General features: G+C 47.7%; 1 protein-coding gene across 1 annotated transcript in view; it reads left to right on the top strand.

The window, feature by feature from the left end:
- ITGA1 (integrin subunit alpha 1) overlaps positions 1-21,375 on the top strand; it is a 178,147-nt gene that overhangs the window by 116,365 nt on the left and 40,407 nt on the right. Inside the window, exons 9-15 of the mRNA XM_029075626.1 lie at positions 2,476-2,641; positions 4,007-4,080; positions 7,872-8,016; positions 10,058-10,200; positions 12,422-12,565; positions 13,824-14,081; positions 20,921-21,051. Of these exons, the coding sequence (XP_028931459.1) occupies positions 2,476-2,641; positions 4,007-4,080; positions 7,872-8,016; positions 10,058-10,200; positions 12,422-12,565; positions 13,824-14,081; positions 20,921-21,051 (1,061 nt within the window). The remainder of the gene's footprint in view (positions 1-2,475; positions 2,642-4,006; positions 4,081-7,871; positions 8,017-10,057; positions 10,201-12,421; positions 12,566-13,823; positions 14,082-20,920; positions 21,052-21,375) is intronic.

Here is a 21,375-nt window from a genome sequence, read left to right as displayed (position 1 = left end):
AGCCCCGAGGTCAAGTCTATCCCGCCCAAAGAGGCTGTGTGGGTTAGCAGTTAGAGCACCAACCTGGGAATCAGGACTTGGGTTCTAATCATGGCCTTGCCACTTCTCAGCTGTGTTACTTTGGGCAAGTCACTTCACTTCTCTGTGCCTCGGTTATCTCATCTGTAAAACGGTGATGAAGACTGTGAGCCCCATGCAGGACTCGGGCTGCGTCCAACCTGATTAGCTTGTATCTACCCCAGGGCTCAATTGTAAAATGGAGATTCAAAACCTTTGCTCCCTCCTACTTAGGCTGGGAGCCTCAAGCGTGACACGGACTGTGTCCGACCTGATTAACTTGTAACTACCCCAGCACTTGGAGCAGTTCTTGACACACAGTGTGCACTTCACAAGTACCATTTGAAAAAAGATGCAAAAATATTCTGTTTTGGGACTTTTGGGCTGAGGAGCCCAAAATGGAAAACATGGCCTACCTTTGTGAAGGATTCCTCCTACTCACACATTCCTTTAAGGTCATTGGAAACATCCAGATGAAGAAACTGAGAAAAAGAGAATCTGAGTGGCTCGTCTGGACTCACAGAGAAAGTAGTGGTAATGCCAGAGACAGAGCGTTCTTATTATGAAAGAGTGATTCTGGGCAAGAAGAGTAGAGATTCAAGATAAAACTTGAGAAAGGAGAGGAGTGAGAAGGATAAAGACAATGAGAAAATCAGAGGCACAGAGAGAGAGAAAGGAGTAAGAGAGAAGAAAGGAATAAAGAGAAAGAAAAGGAAAGTGAGGGAAATAGGTTAAAAACCTGAAGGACAAATATTTTGAGGTCCTTTGTGATGCTTCTTTCAATCAATCAATCTTCTTTCATTCTCTTCTTTCTTCTCACTCCTCTTTCCCTCCCTCTCATTTTCTTTCTCTTCATTCCTTTCTTCTCTCTCTCACTCCTCTCAATCTCTGTGTCTTTCACCTTCCTCAGTCCTTCTTCCCACTCCTCTCTCGTCTCCTTTCTGTGTCTCTCTCTCTGTGTCACTCTGTCTCTCGTTCTCTCTCCTTCTCTTTCTCTTTATTCCTTTTCTCTCTCACTCCTTTCTTTCTCTCATTCTATCTCTCACTCTCCTTCCCCTCTCTTTCTCACCTCTCTCCCTTTCCCTCTCTCTCCCCCTCCACCACATTTCTTGTGTTCAGTTGCAAGCAGGAACATTACAGTTGAATTATATTCAGATTGTCTCTGCAGATTAATACCTTTTCCAAAGATTTTCCAATATAGAAGTAGCTCTCTACATCTTCCAGTGTTCAACCCCTGCCTTATCGAACAGTGTTTTCAGGAAAAAAGGTGCCACTTTCAGACTCAGGTGCAGTCTCACTCCTAATTGCATTGGCAGCGAATGTTGATGTCACCAACTGGAATGAAACCAGGGGCCTGTAATGTCTAGGTTTAGACAACTGCCGGTCTCTAAAAGCTGCAGCTGTTATTTAATGTGGGGCCCAGATTCCTAAGTAATTAAGAAAAAAATCCAAGGGAAGAAAGTGGAGAAGTAAAAAATGTTGTTCTTTGTCTACCTGTAGGCCCATTACAATCTTTGTAGTACTCCAATCTGTCAATCAGTTAATCACCGGTATTTCTTGAGCTCTTACTCTGTGCAGAGCACTGTACTAAGCGCTTGGTAGAGTCCAATACAACCGAGCTGGCAGACACGTTCCCTGCCCACGACAAGATTACGGTCTAGAAGGGGAGAGAGACATTAAAATTAGTAAATGATTTATAATATAGAATTTAAAGCTATGTACATAAGAGTTGAGGGTGGGGTGAATATCAAATGTGTAGAAGGGAGAGAACGCTGGGGAAAAGAGGGCTTAATCAGGGAAGGCTTCTTGGAGGAGGAGATGTGACCTTACTCCAGTGTCAGAGCATGGAATACTTGCAAACTACACCATATAGTTTACTGAGAACCTGCTGCGGGCTCTCATTTATCATCATAATAATTAATTGATTATTAATAATGGTATTTGTTAAGTGCTTACTAAGTGCCAAGCACCGTTCTAAGCACTGGGGCAGATACAAGGTAATCAGGTCGTCCCACGTGGGGCTCACAGTCTTCATCCCCATTTTTACAGATGAGGTCACTGAAACACAGAGAAGTGAAGTGACTTGCCCAAGGTCACACAGCAGAGAAGTGGCGGAGCCGGGATTAGAACCCACGTCCTCTGACTCCCAAGCTCTTGCTCTTTCCATTAAGCCACGCTGCTTCGCGTAATAATAGTAGTAGTAAAATAATAATAGTTGTGGTATTTGTCAAGTGCTCACTCTGTGTCAAACACTGTAGCAGATGCTGGGATAGATACAAGATGACCAGTTTGCTCTCCTTCCCACTTGAGGGAAGGAGAATAGGTATTTAATGCCCATTTTATAGAAGAGGAAACTGAGGCACAGATAGGAAAGGTGAACTGTGAATTGTCTTCTCGGTCTTTTCTGTCACCCCTTAGATCCTTGGCAGCTATAACCGTGGCAATTTAAGCACGGAGAAATTTGTGGAGGAAATAAAGTCGATCGCCAGTGAACCTACGGAAAAACATTTTTTCAACGTCTCGGACGAGCTGGCTCTGCTCACTATAGTCGAAGCCCTGGGAGAGCGGATATTTGCCCTGGAAGGTACGGAGATTTCTTTAAATCTTGAGTTCTCTGTCCTGAGATCACACACGAAGTCGTGGGTTTCTGGCACCGAGGCACCATGCAAGAATCCCAGTGCTATTCACCCTGTCACTCTGTACTAATGCTCCTCACCTATTTCCACAACAGTCCAGGAGCATTTAGTGTGTGTTAATTAGATTAACGGTTGCTTCACAGCGCACTAACAAAATGCCTTATTTCTACCTTTCTTCGTTGGGGGTGGAAAACACGATCCTCAGAGAAAATGCCCTTCTTTGTAGTATCTCAGCGTGTTGCTAATTCAGGCTTCAAAAAGACTTCTGGGAAAAGGAAACCCTCCCTGTCATTGATTTTAAACTCTGCATCTTTTTCCACGTAAACCTAAAGGAGCGTTTGTCTTTGGGGCTCGTTTTCCTTATTTTATTCTTATTACTATCCGTCTCCCCCTCCAGACTGTATGCTCACCGTGGATAGGGAATGTGTCCGTCGATCGTTCTACTGTACGCTCCCAAGCGCCTGCTATGCCCACAGAAAGCACTCAATAAATATGATTAAATGAATAATAATGTCGGTATTTGTTAAGCGCTTACTATGTGCCGAGCACTGTTCTAAGCGCTGGGGGAGATACAGGGGAATCAGGTTGTCCCACGTGAGGCTCACAGTCTTAATCCCCATTTTCCAGATGAGGGAACTGAGGCCCAGAGAAGTGAAGTGACTTGCCCACAGTCACACAGCTGACGAGTGGCCGAGCCGGGATTCGAACCCCTGACCTCTGACTCCCAAGCCCGGGCTCTTTCCACTGAGCCATGCTGCTTCCCCAGTGAATAAGGCCTTGTTATAGTTCTTGTCGCTTCCCTTTGAGGAGGTCACCGTACAACTGGCGAAGGAGTCCGGGAGTAGAGGGAAGGATGCATGGCTTTCCCATCCAAATATGCCGGCTCTTTAAGCCAATTTGGGATCAGAATTCACTTTGCAACCACTCAGCTGCAACTCTCAATCCCTGAATCTCCGCTCCGTCAGGGCAGGGAGCATGTCTACTTCAGTCAGTCAGTCAGATGGATTTATCGAGCTCTTACTGTGTGCAGAACGCTGTACCGAGCGCTTGGGAGAGTACGACAGAACAGTGAACGGACATGTTCCCCGCCCATACGAGCTTACGGCCCAGAGGGGAAGACAGACATAGAGAAAAAGAAATGACAGCTATGGACGTAAGGGCCGTGGGGCCGAGCGGGGGGGAATGAATTAAGGGAGCAAATCAGGACAAAGCAGAAGGGAGCGGGAGAAGAGGAAAGGTGTGCTGCCTCCAGAGTCTACACGTTAAATGTTCTCATTATTATTATTTTATAATCATTGTTATTATCGTTGCAGCCACAACAGACCTTTCAGCAGCCTCCTTCGAAATGGAGATGTCCCAAACGGGCTTTAGTGCTCATTATTCACAGGTAAGCAGGCGGCTCCCTCCCTTTTAGACTTTGCGGTCTCTGTCGGCTGCGTTCTGAAGGGGAATAACTCCCGGCAGGCCGTCAGTACCGTTCCGTTCGCTCGGTTCAGCTGGCATCATTTCCCTAACCCACCGCAACAAAGCCTCTCGGCAACAAACTCCTCCGGCCAAAACACTTTTGCGTGGCAAAATGTCATACTGCTTCCCAGACTACCACTGTTGAAGAATTTTGATCCCGCTCTCTCCGATCTTTTTGGAGAGGTTTTAATTAATAATAATAATAATAATAATAATGGTATTTGTTAAGCGCTTACTATGTGCCAAGCACTGTTCTAAGCGCTAGATTATGCACTCCTGGGCATTACTAGTTTAAGTCACTCACCTCATCAGTTGGATGTTTTTCCAGATCTAGGTGAAAATGACCCCTAGAAGGAATGGCCCATTTTGACTGTAAGCTCCCTGTGGGGAGGGAACTTGTCTACCAACTCTGTTGTATTTTCCAAGTGCTTAAAGCAGTGCTCTGGACATAGTAAGCGCTCAATAAATGCCAGTGATGGATTATTATGAAGAAGCAGCACGGCCTCGAGGAAAGAGCTTGGGCCTGGGATTCAGAGGACCTGGATTCTACTCCCAGCTCCTCCACTTGCCCGCCGTGAGCCCTTGGATAAGTCACTTCACTTTTCTATGCCTCAGTCTCCTCGTCTGTAAAATGGGGGGATCGATACCTCCTACTCCTGTGAACCCCATGAGCGACAGAGACTGTGTCCGACGTGATTATCCTGTATGTAGCTCAGAACTTAGTAAATTGCTTGGCACATTAAAAATACGTAATAAATATTAGGAGTAGTAATAATAATGATAGTATCACACCCAGTGCTTCTTCCACAGCCTCCTGATCGGTGCTTAGGTGGAGCGACGTAACCTGGATGAATTGTGACCATTTGCATTGGCCCCTCAATCGGTCAGTTTTGTTTAGTGAGCGCTTACTGTGTGCAGAACACTGTACTGAGTGCTTGGGAGGGTCCAATAGAACAATAGAACAGAGCTGGTCGACGAGTTCCCTGCCCACAGGGAGCTTTCATCCGCGTGTGTTGTGTTGAATAGTAATAATAATAATAATAATAACGTTGGTATTTGTTAAGCGCTTACTATATGCCGAGCACTGTTCTAAGCGCTGGGGGAGATACAGGGTGAACAGGTTGTTCCACGTGAGGCTCACAGTCATAATCCCCATTTTACAGATGAAGTAACTGAGGCACCGAGAAGTTAAGTGATTTGCCCAAAGTAACACAGCTGACAGGTGGCGGAACCAGGATTAGAACTCATGACTCCTCACTCCTAAGCCCTTGCTCTTTCCACTGAGCAAAGCTGCTTCTCTATGAAGGGCTAAACTTAATAGTGCAGCTCTTGACACCCAAGATTCAAACAGAGAGCGGTCATGGGAATGATAATAGTAACTGTGGTATTTGTTAAGTGCTCATTTGTCTTCCGCAAGACCTTGGGGAAGTCACTTCACTTCTCTGTGCCTCAGTTACCTCGTCTGTAAAATGGGGGTTGAAGTTCGGAGCCCCGTGTGAGACGGACTGTGTCCAACCTGACTAGTTTGTATCTACTCTAGCCCCTAGTACAGTGCCTAGCACACAGTAAGCACTTAACAAATGCCATTAAAAAAAGCACTATAGTAAGCTCTGAGGTCGATACAAGAAAATCGGTTCAGACCCAACACCTGTCCTCACGGGCCTCCGACTAAGTAGAGGGAGAACAGGAATTTTTGAATCCATATTTTACAGATCAGGAAACTGAGGCGCGAGAAAGTTAAGTTCATTCATTCATTCAATAGTATTTATTGAGCGCTTACTATGTGCAGAGCACTGTACTAAGCGCTTGGGATGAACAAGTCGGCAACAGATAGAGACGGTCCCTGCCGTCTGACGGGCTCACGGTCTGATCGGGGGAGACGGACAGACGAGAACGATGGCACTAAACAGCGTCGAGGGGAAGAACATCTCGTAAAAACCGATGGCAACTAAATAGAACCGAGGCGATGTACAATTCATTAACAAAATAAATAGGGTAACGAAAATATATACAGTCGAGCGGACGAGTACGGTGCCGTGGGGATGGGAAGGGAGAGGTGGAGGAGCAGAGGGAAAAGGGGAAAATGAGGCTTTAGCTGCGGAGAGGTAAAGGGGGGATGGCAGAGGGAGTAGAGGGGGAAGAGGAGCTCGGTCTGGGAAGGCCTCTTGGAGGAGGTGATTTTTAAGTAAGGTTTTGAAGAGGGAAAGAGAATCGGTTTGGCGGAGGTGAGGAGGGAGGGCGTTCCGGGACCGCGGGAGGACGCGACCCGGGGGTCGACGGCGGGACGGGCGAGACCGAGGGACGGCGAGGAGGTGGGCGGCGGAGGAGCGGAGCGTGCGGGGTGGGCGGTAGAAAGAGAGAAGGGAGGAGAGGTAGGAAGGGGCGAGGTGACGGAGAGCCTCGAAGCCTAGAGTGAGGAGTTTTTGTTTGGAGCGGAGGTCGATAGGCAACCACTGGAGTCGTTTAAGAAGGGGAGTGACATGCCCAGATCGTTTCTGCGGGAAGATGAGCCGGGCCCAAGGTCACAAAGTAGTCAAGTGGCAGAGGTGGGATTAGAACGCAGGTCCTCGTACTTCCAGATCTATACACTTTCTACTAGGCCACACTGCTTCTCAATAATCTTCAGCGTGGCTCAGTGGAAAAGAGCCTGGCCTTCGGAGTCAGAGGTCATGAGTTCAACTCCCGGCTCTGCCACTTGTCGGCTGTGTGACTGTGGGCGAGTCACTTCACTTCTCTGTGCCTCAGTGACCTCATCTTTAAAATGGGGATTAACTGTGAGCCTCACGTGGGACAACCCGATTACCCTGTATCTACCCCAGCGCTTAGAACAGTGCTCTGCACATAGTAAGCGCTTAACAAATACTAACATTATTAATCTTCTTCCATCAGTAATGCTGTTTTCATGGGTGAGACAAGAAAACACTCATCTTTCAAGATGAGAATAACCTTTTTTAAAAAAAATTGTATTTGTTAAGCACTATCTATGTCCCAGGAATAATAATAATAATAATGATGGCATTTGTTAAGTGCTTACTCTGTGCCAAGCACTGTTCTAAGCACTGGGGTAGATACAGGGTAATCGGGTTGTCCCACATGGGGCTCACACTTTGAATCCCACTTTACAGATGTGGTAACTGAAGCGCAGAGAAGTTAAGTGACTTGCCCCGGGTCACAGCAGAAAGTGGCGGAGGCAGGATTAGAACCCACATCCTCTGACTCCCAAGTCCAAGATCTACCCAACGATAGGGTAGTTACAAGCTAATCCCTGTCCCACAGGGGCTCACAGTCTTAATCCCCATTTTATAGATGAGGTACCTGAGGCCCAGAGAAGTGAAGTGACTTTTCCAAGGTCACACAGCAGAGAAGTGGCGGAGCGGGATTAATAATGATAATACTACTAATAATAATCTTGGTATTTGTTAAGCACTGGGGGAGATACAGGGTCATCAGGTTGTCCCACGTGAGGCTCACAGTCTTAATCCCCATTTTACAGATGAGGGAACTGAGGCACAGAGAAGATAAGTGACTTGCCCACAGTCACACAGCTGACAGGTGGCAGAGCCGAGATTCGAACCCATGACCCCTGGCTCCCAAGCCCGGGCTCTTGCCTTAGAATCTAGGTCCTTCCAACTCCGAGGCCTAAGCTCCATCCCGTAGACCACGCGGCGTCTCGTTGACCATCGATCAGTAACCGGTCATTTGGTTCGTATGTAGGACTGGATCATGCTCGGAGCCGTGGGAGCCTATGACTGGAACGGGACAGTCGTCATGCAGAAAGCTGACCGGATCGTCATCCCGCAAAATAGCACGTTTAACGTGGAGGCCACCAAGAAAAATGAACCTCTGGCGGCTTACTTAGGTAAAGGAAGGATTCTCAAGGTCAGATGTCGGCCTCGGGTCAACAGTTCTTTTTTCATTCATTCAATTCCTTCGATCGTATTTATAAGGAGGAAGCAAGAAAGGGAGAAAGGAACGGAGGGAGGGGGGGAAGATTCCCAAGCTTAAGGTGTTGGTCTTGGGTTCACTGTTCCTTTGTGAGCACAGATTGGGCTAGGAGCTAGTAATAGAAAGAGTGGTATTTATTAAGCACTTACTGGGTGCAGAGCACTGAACTGAACACTGGAAAACAATACCGCTGAAAAGTAGATTCCAGTCCCTGACCCTCGGGGGGCCGGAAAAAGATCTCAGGTTCTGGGTGTGCACAGACCACTTGGGCCACAGCCCAGAACACGTGGAAACCTCGCTGTCTGCTTCTTCACACACCTCACAAAACTCTACATCTATAAAGCTGCCCGCCTCAGCTGAAAACCCCCTCTCCCTTCTTGGTCCCCTTCTGTTCTCTAACTACACTCACTCCCTTGGAGAACTCATTCACTCCCACGGCTTCAACTATCATCTCTATGCGGATGACACCCATCTCCTCCCCTCTTCTCTCCCCGTCGCTTCAGGTTCGCATCTCCCCCTGCCTTCGGGACATCTCCACCTGGATGTCCGCCCACCACCTATATCTCAACATGTTCAAGATAGAGCTCCTCATCTTCCCTCCCAAACCCTGTCCTCTCCCTGCCTCTCCCGTCACCGTGGACGGCACAACCATCCTTCCCGTCTCACAGGCCCTCAGCCTTGGTGTCATCCTCGACTCCGTCCACTCTCGCGTTCAGCCAACACATCCAATCCGTCACCAAGTCCTGCCGGTCTCACCTTCACAACATCACCGAGACCTGCCCTTTCCTCTCCATCCAAACCTCTCCCATGGTAGTACGGTCGATCATCCTATCCCCACTGGATGACTGCATCAGCCTCCTTTCTCATCTCCCATCCTCCTGTCTCTCCCCGCTTCAGACTATACTTCACTCCGCTGCCCAGATTATCTTTCTAAAGAAACGATCAGGGCATGTCACCCCCTCCTCAAAAATCTCCAGTGGTTGCCCATCAACCTCCGTATCAAAGAAACACTCCTCAGAGTTGGCGTCGAAGCTCTCTATCACCTTGCCCCTTTTTACCTCACCTCCCTGCCTTCACCTCTGGCCCGGAAGGCCCTCCCTCTTCAAGTCCGCCAAACAATCACTCTTCCCCCCTTCAAAGCCCTACTGAAGGGGCACCTCCTCCAAGAGGCCTTCCCCGACTAAGCCCCCTTTTCCTCAGATCCCCCTCCCTTCCGTGTCACCTCGACTCTCTCCCTTTGCCCTTCCCCCCTCTCTCCACCCTAAAGCACATACACACACACATATATATATGAAATTTTATTTATTTATATTGATGCCTGTTTACTTGTTTTGATGTCTGTCTGCCCCCCGCCCAGGCTGTAAGCCCATTGTGGGCAGGGAATGTCTCTTTCTAATAATGTTGGTATTTGTTAAGCGCTTACTATGTGCAGAGCACTGTTCTAAGCGCTGGGGTAGACACGGGAATCAGGTTGTCCCACGTGGGGCTCACAGTCTTAGTCCCCATTTTACAGATGAGGTAACTGAGGCACAGAGAAGTGCAGTGACTTGCCCACAGTCACACAGCTGACAAGTGGCAGAGCCGGGATTCGAACTACTTTCCAAGCGCTTTGTACAGTGCTCTGCACACAGTAAGCGCTCAATAAATACGATTGAATGAATGAAAGAGCACATCTGGGGGACCTCAGTCTCACGGCCCAGTTACAAATCGAAAACCAGTGGAAAAAAATATTTTAAGTGAATTAGTCACGGTGTCCCAAACAAACATTCGTAAACAGAATTTCTCTTCCAGTTATCTAAACAGTGTCTTAAAAGCAAAAGACTCAACCATTTTCAAACAGTCTCGATTCATTACCCCACAGGACGCTTAGTTGTGAAACTTGTGGCTAAACCACCGGAGAATCGAAACGGGATGGCATTCTGGAAATCTCATGTCCGGAATTGTTTTGTTGTTAGGCTACACTGTAAACTCTGCCTCGGTTGCCGGAGACGTGATCTATATCGCCGGTCAGCCTCGCTATAATCACACGGGACAAGTCATCATTTATAGAATGATCGGCTCAGAGATCAAGATACTCCAGACACTCACTGGCGAACAAGTAAGCATGAAATTTGCAGGCAAAACTAAGAATTGTGATAATTGGAAATAGTTTGTTGTTTGATTTTTATGGTACTTGTTACGAGTGCTTACTACGTGTCCCGATTAGACTGGAAGCCCATCAATGGGCAGGGATTGTCTTTATCTCTTGCCGAATTGTACAGTCCAAGCCCTTAGTACAGTGCTCTGCACATAGTAAGCGCTCAATAAATACGATTGAATGAATGTCAGAGACTGTTCTAAGTGTTGGGTTAGATACATGTTAATCAGTCCCTGTCCCTGTGGGACTCACCATCTAAGTAATACTACTAATAATTATTATGGTATTGTTAAGCGCTTACCTTGTGCCAGGCACTGTAATGATAATAATAATAATAGTATTTATTAAGCATTTACTATGTGCCAGGCACTGTTCTAAACCCTGGACTAAGTGCTAGGGTGGTTGCAAGCAAATCCGGTTGGACGCAGTCCCTGTCCCACATGGGGCTAACAGTTTATCCCCATTTTACGGAGGAGAGAACTGAGGCCCAGAGAAGTGAAGTGACTTGTCCAAAGCCACCCACCACAGACATGAGGCAGGGGCGGAATTAGAACCCCTGACCTTCTGACTCCCAGACCCGTGCTTTAGCCACTACGCCATGCCGCTTCCCCAAAATAGTGGGCTTTTCCCCAAAGAAAAGCAATGTCCACTTTGATAAAGCTCCTAGTCATGTTGCAAATCTAAGTCTCATTTCAACACACGACAAGAAGTTATTTTGGGTCTTTGTCGGTGCAAAGGGAAGACAGGACTCATAGGAGCTCCCTGCCTCAATTCTCCCACTATCCCGCTCATTCATTCTGCCCCTCTCGTGCCAGGAGATGCGGGGAGGATTAATCAGTGGTGGTGTTTGTTAATTCAATTAATCAGTCAATCAATCGCAATTTAGTGAGCACTTTCTGGGTGCAGAGCATTTCACTAAGCGCTGGAGTGGATACAAGATGATCAAGTCGGATACAGGCCCTGTCCCTCACGAGACTCATAGTCCAAGGAATAATAATAATAATAATAGGACTTGTTAAGCGCTTACTATACGCCAAGAAGTGTTCTAAGTGTTGGGGTAGATACAAGCTAGTCAGGCTGGACACAGTCCCTGTCCCCCGTGGGGCTCACACTCTTAATCCCCAATTTACAGATGAGGGAACTGAGGCTAGAGACGTGAAATGACTTGCCCAAAGTCACACAACAGACATGTGACGGAGCTGGGATTAGAACCCATGCCCTTTCGACTCCCGGCCCTGTGCTCCATCCACTACACCATGCTGCTTAGGACAGGTATTTTTACAGATGAGGAAGGGACAGTGGTATCTGTTAATTGCTTACTATGTGCCAAGCACTGTTCTAAGTGCTGGGGTAGATACAAGTTAATCAGGTCAGACACACTCCCTGTCCCACAAGATGTTCGCAAACTGATAGAGAAGCGGTGAGAGTTAGTGGATAAAGCACCGACTTGAGCGTCAGAAGGACCTGGGTTCTAATGTCAGTTCCTCTTTTTGTCCCCTGTGTGACCTTGTGCGAGTCACTTAACTTCTCTGAACCTCAGTTACCTCATCTATAGAATGGGGATTAAGGGTGTGAACCCCATGTGGGACAGGGACTGGGTCCAACCGGATAAATTTGTATCTACCCCAGCACTTAGATCAGTGCTCGGCACGTAGTAAGTGCTTAACAAGTACTATAATTATTCTTATTATTAAGGTAAAGGGAGAACAGGAATTGAACCCTCATTTTACAGATGAGGAAACTGAGGCACAGAGAAGTTAAGTAACTGACCCAAGGTCCCCCATCAAGCAAGTGGCAGAGCAGGGATTAGAACCCATGTCCTCCGAATCCCAAACCTGTACTGTTCCTCTAGGCCATGCTGTGTCTTCTGGATTTACACGGATGGCTATCAAATGTTCCTTGAAGTTCCATCCATGTACATCACCTTGATCCTATTTATTTGCTATCGTTTTAATGAGATGCACATCCCCTTGATTCTATTTATTGCTATTGTCTTTGTCCCTCCGTCTCCCCCGATTGGACCGTGAGCCCGTCAAAGGGCAGGGACCGTCTCTATCTGTTGCCGATTTGTCCATTCCAAGCGCTTAGCCCAGTGCTCTGCACATAGTAAGCGCTCAGTAAATACTATTGAATGAATGAATGAATAATCTTACTATCTGGGGCATCTTCTCATCTCTCCTAGATCGGGTCGTATTTTGGAAGCGTTTTAACGACAGTCGATATCGACAGAGACTCTGATACGGACATCCTTCTGGTCGGTGCGCCCACGTACATGGGATCAGAGAAAGACGAGCAAGGGAAAGTGTATGTGTACACTCTCAATAAGGTAATGGTGGGGCTGGGAAGCGGCAGGGCGGGAATAAAAGCGATGGTGATAATTGGTATTATTTTTATTCTAGAGGTAAGGGAGAAGCGCTAATAAACCAAGCACTGAGCTAAGTGCCATTCAATCAGAGGGGAGACAGTCCCTGTCCCATACTAGATTCACAGGGGGAGGGAGAGCTAGCATTCCATCCCCATTTTACAGACTAGAAAACTGAGGCCCAGAGAGTTGATTTGGTGAGGTCGCACAGCTGGCGAGGGGCAGAGCCAGGATTTGGAAATGGGTTAGCTTGACTCACTCCCAGTTGTATGCTCTTTCCACTAGGCAACCGTGCTAATAATAATGATGTTTTTGTATTTGTTAAATGATTACTATGTGCCAGGCACTGTTCTAAGCACTGGCGTAGATACAAGGTAATCAGGTTGTCCCACGTGGGACTCACAGTCTCAGTCAGTCCCTATTTTACAGAGGAGATAACTGGGGCACAGAGAAGTTAAGTGACTTACCCAAAGTCACACAGCTGACAAGTGGTGGAGCTGGAATTCGAACCCATGACCTCTGACTCCCAAGCCCGGGCTCTATCCACTATGCCATGCTGCTAACACAAGAGTCGGGTGAGGAAAGGGAGAAAACAAGAAGCACAGGTCTGTCTTCCCCCTTGAAAAATTTGCTGCTTTGGCATACCATCATACAGTAAATCCTTTCAGAGCCTCACTAATAATAATAATAATTGTGGTATTCGATAACCACATCCTGTGTGCCAAGAACTGTGCTAAGCGCAGGGGGAAGTTACAAAAACAACAGGTCCCACATGGGCCTCACAGCCTAAGTAGAAGGAAGAACAGGTATTGAATCCCCATTTTGCAGTTGAGGGAACTGAGGCAAGAGAAGCAAAATGATCTGCCCAAGGCTTCACAGCAGAGATTTAGAACACAAGTCCTCCGACACCCAGGCCCGTGCTCTTTCCGCTAGGCTACACTGCTTCTTGGTGTTCCCTAGTGATTCATCCTGGGTATCTTTCCCACCATCAGCCTGATGATCCGCGCTTTAGCAGCCAGAGTTTGGCAGAGATGCAAAACCCAAGTCATTCCAGGGTCCTTCGACTGATTCAATATTAAGTCTCAAGCAGTGAGTGGGGGATGTGCTTTTAAAAAAAAGTCTACTTTGCTGTAGGTAGATACCCAGAAATGCCCGATTTTTTATTTTCTTTCCTGTAGAGATGATAAATACCCTTAAATGCCCCCACTGATCTTTCCCACAGACGACGTTCGAATTCCAAATGAGTCTGGAGCCCGTTAAGCAAATCTGCTGTTCGTCGCGCAAACACAACTCCTGCAAAAATGACAACAAAAACGAGCCGTGCGGGGCTCGGTTTGGGACCGCGATCGCTTCCGTGAAGGACCTCAACCTGGACGGCTTTAACGACGTCGTGATCGGCTCACCGCTGGAGGACGATCACCGGGGCGCCGTGTACCTTTACCACGGAGACGGCAAGACGATCCGAAGAGAGTATGCTCAAGTAGGAAGCTGAAACACGGGTTCTCCGCTAATTCAGGGCCGGCAGGGCATTTCTAAACTGGCTGTTCGGGTTGTTTCTAAACTAAATCAGTGGGAGGGGACTTTCCTAAGTGAGAAGCCAACATTTTTTTCTTCTTTTCTCTCGTTCCTATTTGATTTTTCTTGATCGGTGTTCCGAAACAAAAAGAGCAACGAAAATAAGGAAGTGATGTCACACAACACCTACTAGGTGTGGTGGATGGATGCCACTTTTAGGATAGCACACTGATAATTAAGCAATTTGACAAGGATGAAGGAAATTAAGTTACAACTGTGAAGTACAGGAACTACTTTTGCTAGTGAGATACATTTGTGAGGAAATATAATTTCCTCAAGCTAGAATTACTGAGGAGTAAAAATTTGAAAATCAGGTTGATTTGTTTGACCTCACAATTTACCACTTTTAAAAATATTAATAATGATAAAAATGTTGGTATTTGTTCATTCATTCATTCAATAGTATTTATTGAGTGCTTACTATGTGCAGAGCACTGTACTAAGCGCTTGGAATGGACAAATCGGTAACAGACGGTCCCTGCCCTTTGACGGGCTTAAACGCTTACTATGAGCCCAGCACTGTTCTAAGTGCTGGGGTAGATACAAGGTTATCAGGTTGTCAGATTGTCCCACGTGGGGCTCACAGTCTTAATCCCCATTTTCCAGATGAGGTAACTGAGGCACAGAGAGGTTAAGTGACTTGCCGAAAATCACACAACTGATAAGTGGCAGAGCTGGGATTAGAACCCACGACCTCTGACTCCCAAGTCTGTGCTCTTTCCACTAATCCAAATTGCTTCTCTTACTTCGTATCAAGCACTGCTCTAAGCACTGGGATGGATACAAGTCAAGTGGGCTGTGAGCCCCATGTGGGACAGGGACTGTGTCCGACCCGATTTGATTGAGAAGCAGCGTGGCGCAGTGGAAAGAGCATGGGCTTTGGAGTCAGGGCTCATGAGTTCGAATCCCAGCTCTGCCACTTGTCAGCTGTGTGACTGTGGGCAAGTCACTTAACTTCTCTGTGCCTCAGTTCCCTCATCTGTAAAATGGGGATTAAGTGTGAGCCCCACGTGGGACAACCTGATTCCCCTGTGTTTACCCCAGCGCTTAGAACAGTGCTCGGCACATAGTAAGCGCTTAACAAATACCAACATTATTATTATTATTATTACCCCAGCGCTTAGTATAGTGTCTGGCACATAGTAAGTGCTTAACAAATAGCACATTTATCATTATCATTATTATTATTAGACTGGATACAATCCCTGTTTCACATGGGGCTCACAGACTAGGTAGGAGGAAGAACAGGTATTGAATTCCCATTTTGCAGTTGAGGAAACTGAGGTGCAGAGAAGTTAAGTGACTTGCCCAAGGTCACTCAGTGGGCAAGTGGTAGAACTGGGATTATTCACTCATTCAGTAACATTTATTGAGCGCTTACTATGGGCAGAGCACTGTACTAAGCGCTTGGAATGTACAAATCGGTAACAGATGGAGACAGTCCCTGCCCTTTGACGGGCTCACGGTCTAATCGGGGGAGTCGGACAGATGAGAACAATGGCAATAAATAGAATCGAGGGGATGAACGTCTCATTAGAACAATAGCAAATAAATAGAATCAAGGTGATGGATTAGCAACCAGGTCCTCTGGTTCCCAGGGCAGCTCCAGCGCTTAGTACAGTGCCTGACACATAGTAAGCACTTAACAGATACCATCATTATTATCCAGTAGGGCACGCTGCTTCACTACGGTTAAAAGCTTGACCTAACAGAATTCACATGTAAACGAAATCTGGGCTATGAATCCTTTGTCAAGCCAAGTGTTATAATAATAATATAATAGTAGTAGTAATAATAATAATGATAATGCTTGTATTTGCTAAGTGCTCACTATGTGCCAGGCACAGTACTAAGCCCTGAGGTGGATACAAGGATATCGGGTTGGACACAGCCCCTGTCCCACATGGGGCTCACAATCCTAATCCCCATTTTACAGCTAAGATAACTGAGGCACAGAGAAGTGAAGCGACTTGCCCGAGGTCACGCAGCAGACAAGCGGCAGAGTCGGGATTAGAACCCAGGTCCTCCTGACTCCCGGGCCCATGTTCTAACCTCTAGGCCAAGACAGCTGAGGATCGCTGTTGTTGTCTTGTGCTGTCGAGTCGTGTCCGACCCTTAGTGACGCCATGGACACATCTCTCCCAGAACGCCCCACCTCCATCTACAGTCGTTCTGGTCGTGGATCCACGGAGCTTTTTGGGTAAAAATTTGGAAGGGGATTACCGTTGCCTTCTTCCAAGCAGTAAACCCGAGTCTTCGCCCTCGACTTTCTCCCGTGCCGCCGCTGCCCGGCACGGGGGAATTTTGACGTGTAGCCGATGGCCTTCCACTCGCTAGCCACCGGCCCGGCTAGGAACGGACCGGACGGGCCTCCGCTTGACTCTCCCTCCCGTAGCCGAGACTAGTAGAGGCCTGAAAACTCTCCAGGTGTGACCCTGAGAGGTTAACTAAGGATCAATCACCTATAATGTCACTTGTTTTCCCTTTTTTTCCGAAAGATTACCCGAACTGAAACACTGCCTGAACACTAGTAAGCCTTGATTTGTTTTCCCTTTGGCATTTTTTATCTCTACGATTTTGTTTGCTGAGGTCCCACAACATGCTGAATGTTGAACGGTTGCCCAGAACATATAAATAATCAGTTCCTGGCTTTCAGAAGCAAACAGCTTGAAAGTACAAATATCATAGTACATTCCCTTTTAAAGAATGTTTGGAGCAATTAGATAAAAGCAGACCCTGTTGATTCCATTGATCATGATGTCATGCGACGGGACCTCAAACTTGATGTTCGTCTATTAAGAAGATAATCTTCACCAGCCACTTTTTTTCAATCCTAGGGAGCGTTGACTTTTCTAATTATTTTGACATAAATATTCATAATATTTTCCTAAAGGCACTAATGACATTTCAAGGTTGAAAGGCAGTACGTACTTCAAAACAGCTATCAGCTGGAGGAAGCTGGTGTTATTAAGAAATGTCAGACACGTGCACACTTGGTTTGCTGTCTTAAATCTGTGGTGAACCGAGAAGAGCAAAGAGACATTGATAATAGCAATGGGACTGTTTTAACCCCTATGTGTTGGGGAGGGACAATCAGTATTAGAGAATGGAAATGAATCAAGATCATTGATCTAGACGTTAAGAATGATATAATAATGATAATATTGGTATTTGTTAAGCGCCTACTACGTGCAGAGCACTGTTCTAAGCGCTGGGGGAGAAACAGGGTAATCAGGTCGTCCCACGTGAGGCTCACGGTTAATCCCCATTTTACAGATGAGGTAACTGAGGCCCAGAGAAGTGAAGTGACTCGCCCACAGTCACACAGCTGACGAGTGGCAGAGCCGGGAGTCGAACCCATGACCTCTGACTCCGAAGCCCGGGCTCTTTCCACTGAGCCACGCTGCTTCCAATGATATCTGTGTGACATTTGAGTGGGTCAGTGACAGGGTGGTCAGGGCTGCCCGATATGAATACTGACACTGTTCACTTTTCAATCCATTAATCGATGGTATTTATTGGACGATTACCGTCTGCAGATCACTGTACTATCGGGAGACCAGTCAGTCATTCAGTCATATTTATTGAGCGCTCACTGTGTGCAGAGCGCCGTACTAAGCGTTTGGGAGAGAACGTTACAACAATATACCGGACGCATTCCCTGCCCACAGTGAGCTTACGGTCTAGAGCGGAGATAGGCATAAATATAAATAAATAAATGACAGATCTGTACCTAAGTGCAGTGGGGCCGAGAGGGAGAGATGAATAGAGGGAACAAGTCAGGGCCACGCAGAAGGGAGTGGAAGAAAGGGAAAAGAGGATTTAATCAGGGAAGGCCTCTTGGAGGAGATGGGCCTTCAGTCAGGCTTTGAAGTGAGGGAGAGTAATCGTCTGTGAGATCTGAGGAGGGAGGGTGTTCCAGGCCAGAGGTCAGTGGCAAGACAGGTGAGATGGAGGTACAGTGAGAAGGTTGGCATTAGAGGAGCGAAGTGCGCGGGCTGGGTTGGAGTAGGAGAGTAGCGAGGTGAGGTAGGAGGGGCGAGGTGACAGACCGGTTTTAAGACAATGGTGAGAGGTTTTTGTGTGAAGCGGAGGTGGATGGGCAACCCCCGAAGGTTCTTGAGGAGTGGGGAAACGTGGCCAGAACGTTTCTGTAGAAAAATGACCCGGGCAGCAGAACCAAGTCTGGAGTGGAGTGGGGAGAGACGGGAGGCAGGGAGGTCAGCGAGGAGGCTGATGCAGAAATCAAGACTACAGTACAGTACAATGCGATTCTGCCCTCGAGGAGTTTACGATTTACTGAGGACTGTGGTAAGCGATTGGGAAAATACAGGTCAATATTGGTGGTACGTCTGATCCCCGTTTTCAGGGAGCTTAAAACTTCCCTTTAATAATGTTGGTATTTGTTAAGCGCTTACTATGTGCCGAGCACCGTTCTAAGCGCTGGGGTAGATACAGGGTCATCAGGTTGTCCCACGTGAGGCTCACAGTCTTCATCCCCATTTGACAGATGAGGTAACTGAGGCACTGAGAAGTGAAGTGACTTGCCCATAGTCACCCAGCTGACAAGTGGCAGAGCCGGCATTCGAACTCATGACCTCTGACTCCCAAGCCCGGGCTCTTTCCACTGAACCACGTTGCTTCTCTAAGGCCACTGCCACTACCATTCATTCATTCAGTCGTATTTACTGAGCGCTTACTTTGTGCAAAGCGCTGTAATCAGCGCTTGGGAGAGGAAAATTTAACAATAAACAGACACACAGTCCCTGCCCACAGTGAGCTCACAGTCTAGAGGGGGGAGACAGACAGTAATATAAATGAAATAGATAAATAAATTACAGCTGTATACATATGTGCTGTGGGAATGGGGATGGGAGGGGGATGAATGAAGGAGCAAGTAAGAGCAGCGCAGGAGGGTGTGGGAGATGAGGAGAGGAGGGCTTAGTCAGGGAAGGCCGCCAGGACCGGTGATCTGAAGACCGTCGATCCTACATAGAAGACAGCGGGAAGCAGAGAATCCACGCTTTCTGGGGATGTTCAGGTTGGAGAAGGAGTCGGGGCAGGGAAGTTGAAGGGTGAGAAAAAAAGATGGAGAGGGAAGGTTAGCCCCAAGGTCCTAGCGGAAAAAGCCACCGCCTCATCCTCCCTGGTCAGGAAACCGGGATCCCCAGCTCTCAGTCACTTGACACGCTGGGCCAATCTCCAGGCCCACATTGTCACCGTGGCTCCAGCAGGGCTGGGATTTCCACGCCCCTCATGTTTTTGACTTCGAGGTTGTCTGGGCACTCTATCAAGGCTATCACCCTCGAGGTGAAGGGCTTGAATCAATTACTCCGGTACATGGGGCTGCCTCCCCCTCCCCCTTTCCCTTCCCCAGGCCTATGATGCCATCCCCGGTGCCCGCCCCTGGAAAGGATACGGCCCCATCCCAGAATGGTCAGACTGTGACTGGGGTGATGTCTGGGGCATGGGGGGGGGGACGGCTGGAATCTGGAACAGATGCAAAAGAACGTAGCCAGCCGCGGCTCTGGAGAAATAACCAGCCTCTGCCCAAGCTGACAGGCAAAGCAGCGTGGCCTAGTGGATGCAGCCCGGGCCTGGGAGTCAGAAGGACCTGGGTTCTAATCCTGACTTGTCTGCTGTGTCACCTTGGACCGATCATTTCACTTCTTTAGGGCCTCAGTTCCCTCATCTGTAAATTGGGGATTAAGACCGTGAGCCTCAGGTGGGACAGGGACTGTGTCCAACCTGGTTAGCTTGTATCTACTCCAGAGCTTAGAATAGTGCTTGACACATAGTAAGTGCTTAACAAATACCATCATTATTATTATCATTACTATGATTATTCTGTAAGCTTGTTGTGGGCAGGGAATATGTCTGTTTATTGTCGTATTGTACTCTTCCAAGCGCTTAGTACGGTGCTTTGCACACAGGAAGAGCTCAATAAATACGGCTGAATGGGAGGCATGGTAGAAACCAAGGAGGGATCTGTCATCACACGTGTCCACCCCGTAGACGAAAATAATCATAACCCCGTTACTGACTTGAAGGCTAGGACCCTCCTCTCTGCCCGGGGGCTGGGGGGGCGGCCCTGGGAGTCAGGAGGTTCATTCAGTCGTATTTATTGAGCGCTTACTGTGTGCAAGAGACCATACTAAGCGCTTGAAGAACCGAGGACCTTGCCCCTGTCACGCAAAACTCTAGATTGTAAGCTCGTTATGGGCAGGACATGTGTCTGCTTATTATAACACTGTACTCTGCCAAGCGGTTGGTACAGCGCCCCACACACAGTAAGCGCTCAGTAACGATTAACTGATTGACTGTAATAACCGGGGCAGAGAGTTTAGGGATAAATTTGGAAATGCTTCCCGTGCTGTAGGAAAAAATGCCTCCGGCTAACAGAACTCCCACTCATTTCTCCAGTTGTGATTGAGCCCTTTTATTTTATTTTTTTTAACAGGCCTAGACTGATACGCAGTCCGGCCCGTTCCCTCCGGAGTTGACCCCGGCAACTTCGCCGAGCGTTTTCTTCTCCGGTGTCGGGGCCTCTGGGAATTATTTCGTCTGGCGCTATAAAAAGGAGCGCGTCCCTTCGGATTGTTAAAATATTTCTTCCCCTCTCCAAGCGAGAGTCCCTAGGGCGGGTTTCCAACGAGGAGGCCTTGGGGAAAAATCCAGGCCGGATTTCGAACGCAGGCTGCCCTCAGCCCCCTGGGAAACGTGTTGTTTGTTTGCTCCCGACAGAGGATCGCCTCGGGAGGAGACGGGGAGAAGCTGAAGTTCTTCGGTCAGTCTATTCATGGAGAGATGGATTTGAACGGGGACGGACTCATCGACGTGACCATTGGGGGCCTTGGCGGTGCTGCCCTCTTTTGGTACGTGATTTCAGGCGGACGCTTCGCTCCCGATCCACAACGATCCCCTCTCATTTCCACCTCCCATTCCATTATTGATAATAATAATATTCATTCAATCCTATTTATTAAGCGCTTACTGTAATAATAATGATGATGGTATTTGTTAAGCGCTCGCTGTGTGCCAAGAACTGTTCTAAGCGCTGGGGGGGATACAAGGTCATCAGGTTGTCCCACGTGGGGATCACGGTCTTCATCCCCATTTTACAGAGGAGGGAACTGAGGCATAGAGAAGTGAAGTGCTTTGCTCAAAGTCACACAGCCGACAAGTGGCGGAGCCCGTGC

The sequence above is a fragment of the Ornithorhynchus anatinus genome, chromosome 1 (genome assembly GCF_004115215.2).
Source record: "Ornithorhynchus anatinus isolate Pmale09 chromosome 1, mOrnAna1.pri.v4, whole genome shotgun sequence".
NCBI classification, from domain to species: Eukaryota; Metazoa; Chordata; class Mammalia; order Monotremata; family Ornithorhynchidae; genus Ornithorhynchus; species Ornithorhynchus anatinus.
Note: the sequence above shows the minus strand (reverse complement) of the source record. Positions and strands in the feature narration are given on the sequence as shown.